Genomic DNA, 6238 nt, shown 5'->3' on the forward strand with positions numbered 1-6238 from the left:
TCATGTCCAAACTCTTGCTTGCTAATGGAAGGGACTCTGAAAACCGAAGTGGTATGATTGTCCAGCGTAGGAGCAGTATTTATCTCCATGGCACAATCCGATCTTTGTCTGCAGAACCTTTGGATTACTATGAGTGTAAAAGATTTGAAGAAAAGCCATTAAGAAAATACTGTGAACCAGAGCGGCAAGGCTATATGGGAGGCAGGTATTGAACATGAGCTGTTTCTTAGCTCGTGGCTTTAAATTGATTTCAGATTGACATTATGATTTCAGATATTTGCATTAGACAACTATTGAGAGTGCAGAGCAGTAGATTGCAAGGGAGGCATCTTGGTGTTCCCCATTTGAGGGGAGCATTGGGGACTGGTATATGTTTCAACAATAAAATCTGAAGTCCTCATTTTGTGTTTTCAGCTATAGACTTGGTACTGGAAAGATAAGCCTTTATTGTTCTTGTTTTAATTATTCCTGACATTTCCATGGATTGCTGCAGGCACAGATGTTCGGTTTGTAATTTTTTTAACAGATTTTACCATTTTTTCATTTTTTCAACTTCAACCAGGAAGTAAAAAAAAAAAAAAAAATCTATAATGTCTGAATTTTAGCATTAAATGACTTGACAAGGTAACTTCTGCTTTGAGATCTGCAGAAAAACGAGTTTGTTTTTCTTCAATAACAAGTGGCTAGCTCTGGCCCTCAGATGGGGTATGTCTGTGGAAGAAACTGCCATAGGCAAGGAAGAGAGGATGTGCGACGCAACTGCTGCCCATCCATCTCATTAAAGGCTGGTTTGAGCTCTGATCCATTTTCCTTGGTTCAGATAAAGGCTGACACTAAGTAGATCTGCATTGTATAAGGGAAGCTCCATAGGGCGTGAGATGGAACGATAATAATTGGAAAGTCTCAAAAGTGCTTTGAAGCATTTTGAGAGAGTCATGCAGTGACCCTGTCAGTGTGTATCATGTAAAGAGTATGTAGAGATAAGTCCACTTCCCGCCGACATGTAACTGCTTGAGGGCTGGGCTCCGTTAAGTAGCAGTACACATAAAGTAATTAAGGACAGGAAGAATTTCATCGTATTAGAACACCAGATTTGAGTACAGATTGAGACATTAGATATTTCAGTTGGATTTGATTGGGACACATGAGTTTTCACCCACATGCCTGGTTCTTCATTTTGCTTCTATAACAGTAAATGGCAGACAGTTTGTAATAATCCTAAGTGTCTGATGCTTTGGTAATGTGACTCTAAAGCAACAGTTGCATCTTAAAGCACTTCTGTTGTATTTTGTGTCATGGTAGTGTTAAATGGATGCTGCTGGTCTGGGTACCAACACAGTCCAATCTTCCAGAGCTTTCAGGTTTGAAGTAGCTTGTACAACAAGAAGGTTTGACTGTTTGTTGTACAACTGTGCAGTTCCTTGAGTTGCTGGTAAAATCATGTCAGCTGGCTTCCCTCCTTCTCACCCATGGTTACTGTACGGAACTGGCACATCCCTGGAATCGCTTCAAATTGAAAAGAAAAACAAAATTAATAGTCCTCACTTTTTGTGATCGCATCAATGGAAATACTCATCTGCTCCGAGGTATAGCAGAAAGCTGAAACTGTACCTCTGCTTTCTTGCAGATATTTGCTGTTCTATCACAAACAGTTCCTGGAGTATGAATAGCCTTATCCAGCAGCTTGTCAGATATAAACAAGGAAGAAAATAAGCAAGCCTTCTGAATCGACACACAAACCTACCTGAAATGAAAAGACCCATTAAAAAACAACTAGCACTGAGCTGTAACAGGACCTACTTGACACTGACTCAAAGCCTGGCGGAGTAAGAAATGAACAATGTCCAACGTGTACGCAGTCCCGCAAGGACAGAAAGGGGGAAAAAAGAGGCTACAGTCAGTCACTTAACAGAGGAAATATAAAATGAAAGGAATGCTCTGGGTGGGGGAAACGGGAGCAGAGGAGTCCGGGCACTGGTACATCTCCTATGTTCCTCCAAAATGTGTGTGGGAAGGCAAGGGGTTATACCCTCATCTCCATAAAGCATCTTCTCCATTTGGTGCTTCAGCTCCAACGACCAATCATATAACAGTTAAAATTAAAAATCCAAGCCCATTTTTTATGCATATGGGTCTGAAAGCAGTAGAGTGGAGGAGGAGGGGATGACACAACTAAAGGACTTTGCAAGTATCTTTTTATTTGTGAATTTTAGTTATTAAATAAATACAGTATGAAACTATTAGGCTCTTTTTTTTCAACAACCATAAAAGAAATCCTGGATTGTGGAACTGAAGCTACAGTACTAAGACAGGTTTTCAAGCATGCCTGCTTGCACAGGTAATGTTTAATGCCATCGGACTGCTCATCAAAAGCATCAGCACAGATTCTTTTCTGTTTGAGCCCTTTTTTTTGTTTTGTTTTCTATAAATAGCTATTTTCTTAATTTTTTTCCTTTTATTCCCTTTTTTCACGAGAATGAAATTCATAAATGCAACCATCAGTAAAAATGAATGAATTGGCGTGTTTATACTGTAAGAGTGGTCTTGGTTCTTTTTTTAAAATATTGTGAATAAGTTTGAATTTCTCAAAATTGCTTGTTTTGTTGTTGCTGTTTTTGGTTTGTTTTTTCCCCTGCTGCCTTCCGAAGGCATATATGTGACACTTGAAAGAACCTCAGTATTGAAAAATGTACCATCTGTTAGAAACGGTTGCTGCTGGGGGCAGCATTGAGCGATAGATCTGCTGCTATTGAGCACTTCTGCAGTGCACTCGGTTTTTAAGTAAACAACACATTTTCCTGGTATGTGCTAGGCTGGTATTGGTTCCTTGTATCCTCCCACATGTATTAACTCCTCACATACTCTTCTCCTTGCAGAATCACAGCCTCTGTATCGGTGTCCTTAGCTTGCAGCAGTCGGTGCACCAACTTACTCTGGCTTTGTCACAAATGCAGTTTTGCTCCTTTTCTCCCCCTCCACCGCTGTCTTTTAAAAGCAGCTCGCTGGTTTGTCGAGATACCAGCAGTAGCCGCTCGTGTGCTGTATGTTGCTCTCAGGAGGCTGGGCTGTGGATTGAATTGCAGCCCGTGAGAGAAACCATTCAGAACATGGAGCTGAAAAGAGCAAAAATAGCTTTGTTCTCCCTTCCTTGTGGAACCTGTAGAGAGCTACGCGTAAGAGTTAGCTGCTGTATAAATTGGTGTAAGAGCCACACCAAAAAGGTCATTAAGCTCTGCATATGTATCCAGACAGCCATTCTTTGACTGTACCAGTGTGGTTAAAAACATGGATGGGTCTAACCTTTTAGATTCTGTGCTCTAGAAATGAGTTACAGGTGTCTGATCTGCCTGAGACAGAGGTGGAAAGTGGTCTGATAAACAGAAGAAATAGGAGGAAAATAAGGAAGCGAGTTTGTTTGTTTTTTAAATGAGCATCTTGCAAGAGCAGCTGAACAAAAGGACAGTGGAATTGCATTTGATTTTTACACAGACTGGAAAAGTACAGGGTAGTTTTTTTGTATATCAAGAGATTTCTGTGACAGCTTGCAACAGGGAAGGAAGAAGGGACAACTAATTGAAGCACCTTGAATACCAGATCAGATGTAGAAAATGTCCCATACAGTGTGGGAGTTACCTAGGCAGCCTGATTTCCGCAGAAGTGATAGCGTACTCTGGCTTTGTAACCTGTTGTTCCCTATCATCATGGTTGAAATAATTTTCAGTTGTAATTGGGTGCTGCAAGATTTAACCTGAGCGTTCTTGTCGCAAATGAAAAATGGCTGGAGAAATGCAGATGAATGGCGCACCCGCAGGAAAGGGGGCCCCTCCCTCCCCGAATTGGGCACGGTATCGTGCAGATGCTTGACGACGCTTTCTGCTATCGTTTAATAATGCAGCAAGCTTGCAGAGGAAGACAAGAATCAGCCTTTCATTATTCCCAGGGCTGCTGCAGTCGGCGTCCCCACCTTGTCCTGTTGCTGGAGGAGGAGTGCCACCGCGCGGCAGATGGGTTTCGGGGAGCGAGGATGCCTTTGCTTTGTGATGCCGAGGTCTGAGCCCTTGGCTGCTGCTTTTTTTGACACTGGAGCCTGAACAAATGAATTCTGCTTTCCACTAGCACGCGCTTGGCCACTGGAGCTAATGCAGTCTGCTTTGTTAATCCTTTAGAAACAAATTGTTTAGGGAGGAGGCCAGCCATATAAATCAGCCTTATTTTTTTTTTTTTTTCCCCCACCCGTCTGAGGCTGGTGAAGAGGGCTGTGCTCTGTGCAACCGCACCGGCGCAGATGGTTTTCAGTGGGAGATTTCAGTGCTCTGTTTCTGGTTTCAAAAGCAGAATTCCTGGTGTATTAAAAGCTCTTATTCTTTTCTTCCCCCCACTGTGCCACCCCCTGTGTCTCTCCCTGAATCATACCAGGCATGTTTCTATTTCCAGCAGCAGTAAATCAGCACAGGTTGCTAGAGGAGGAGAGAGCGTTTTCCCTCTTCCTACAAAAATGGAAGAACAGCTGCTGTCATACAAGCAGCACTACCCCTCGTGATGCTTTTTCTCAAACACAGCCTTCTGTTACCCTTCATCTCTTCAGAAGCAGCCACGCAGCTCGTACACTGGGTTTATTACCTGCAGAGCCAGGAGGTTTCTCTGTGCGGAACTCTCTTAACATCACCTTTAAGAAAACACCGACCACAAAATGCCTTGCTGTGCAGCAAGACGCTAACGAATGGCTGATGAAGTTATGCCTCCCTAATGTGCTGGCAGACGGCAGCGGAAGGCTGCCTCCTCCATGAGTGATGACTGCGCTGCTTCAGCTGCTGACCCTCTTCATTTCGGGGAGTACTTTGGGGTTGACTTGTTTATTTTGAGGTATGGTTCTATATCGGCACAGCTTGGTCTGTTGTGAGGAAGCATCTGCAGAAATGATTGAAAACAAAGACACATGTGGTGATGCAGGCTCACGTTGGGGTGTGTATTCTGTTGTCTACCAGCAATGAACATGGCTCTACATGGGGCACAAAAATAGCCAGAAAGTGGCTTTTAGGTACAATATTTTCTTGTCCCTTAGCCACTCAACTAGAGATTAAGCTTTACTTGATGCTGGTGCCTAATGAAAACCTGAGCAAAAGCAGAAATGTGAGAATTGATTAAAGCCCCAGGTGGATGCTCTTGCTCAAAACCGGTGCTCTTGATTCCATGTAGTTTAAGTCATCTGGCTGTAACTGCTTGTGTCCCATACTTACAATGTCTCTCTGATATTCTAAGTTATGTCTCCAGGTGTGCTCCATCAGAGCTGTTGGCCAGTGGCTGCAAAGGTGATACCAACTCTCTTGATTCCTCTTGGTTCTCCAGCATCTAAGGGTTGAAGCTGCGACCCTGTATGTTGCTCTCACTGCTGATTTGTTCAAGTTGCTCCATGTTACCTTTTCTTTTATATGGTGATAACAGTAGTTACATTCCCAGAGGGAGGGGAGGGCACGCCTGTGAGGGTGAGGAATGCTCTCCTCTTTCCTATCGGGGCTGGAGGGAAGGACTTGACTTCTTATGGGCATTTTCCCCGATTTCTGGGACACAAGGCCATGTGGTGACAGGGACAGCCCCAGCCCAACATGGGATTTGTCTGGATGTGAGAAGGCAAGTGGCCGCCTGGGCCAGCTGGAGCAGGAGTGCTGGTTGCCAGCACTGCACAGGGTGAGCTCTGGTGCTAGGTGGCATAAATGCTTTCCTAAAAGCTTTCTCGTTTGAATAATTGATGCCCCTTGATCCTCGAGAGATGCCTTAATTGCAGAACCGGTGCCACGTGTTCAGATACTTCTATCCTATTTTTAAATAAGGTTCTGAATCTCCTCGCCCATGCAGGGTGGCTGGGGGTTCCCACGGGTGACGGGTGCCTGTCCCCAGCGCTGCCCGCAGGATCTGCGTGCCGGGAAGGGGACAGCGTGACGAGGTGCCACGTCTGCTTTAGGAGGGTTTTCCTTCTGGAGCCCCCGTCTTTGCTGGGAAGCGCTTGGGCAGAGTGGGGGGGAGCGTGGGGCTGGGGGCTTCCCCAGCCCTGGTGCCCTGGGGGCGGGGGGGGGGGGCGACGATGATGACGATGGGACATGGTGGTGCTGCCCCAGGGTAAGTGCGAAACCCCTTCGCCCTGCGGAGGCTGAGAGGGGGAGGCCGTGGGGAGGGGAAATCAAGGAAAGAGTCAGCGTTTTTGGTGCTGGGGAGGCCGAGCCCGAGTGGGAGGTCAAGCTGG

The 6238-nt window shown here is 45.1% G+C and overlaps 1 protein-coding gene across 5 annotated transcripts in view; it reads left to right on the top strand.

Moving 5' to 3' along the window:
- Positions 1-2536, top strand: part of USP22 (ubiquitin specific peptidase 22) — a 112587-nt gene extending 110051 nt beyond the window's left edge. For all 5 annotated transcript variants that reach the window (XM_069810376.1, XM_069810373.1, XM_069810371.1 and 2 more), the window contains one exon: positions 1628-2536. In XM_069810376.1, the coding sequence (XP_069666477.1) occupies positions 1628-1670 (43 nt within the window). In that variant the 3' untranslated portion in view covers positions 1671-2536. The remainder of the gene's footprint in view (positions 1-1627) is intronic.
- Positions 2537-6238: the final 3702 nt, after the last annotated feature.

The sequence above is a fragment of the Haliaeetus albicilla genome, chromosome 22, assembly GCF_947461875.1.
Source record: "Haliaeetus albicilla chromosome 22, bHalAlb1.1, whole genome shotgun sequence".
NCBI lineage: Eukaryota > Metazoa > Chordata > Aves > Accipitriformes > Accipitridae > Haliaeetus > Haliaeetus albicilla.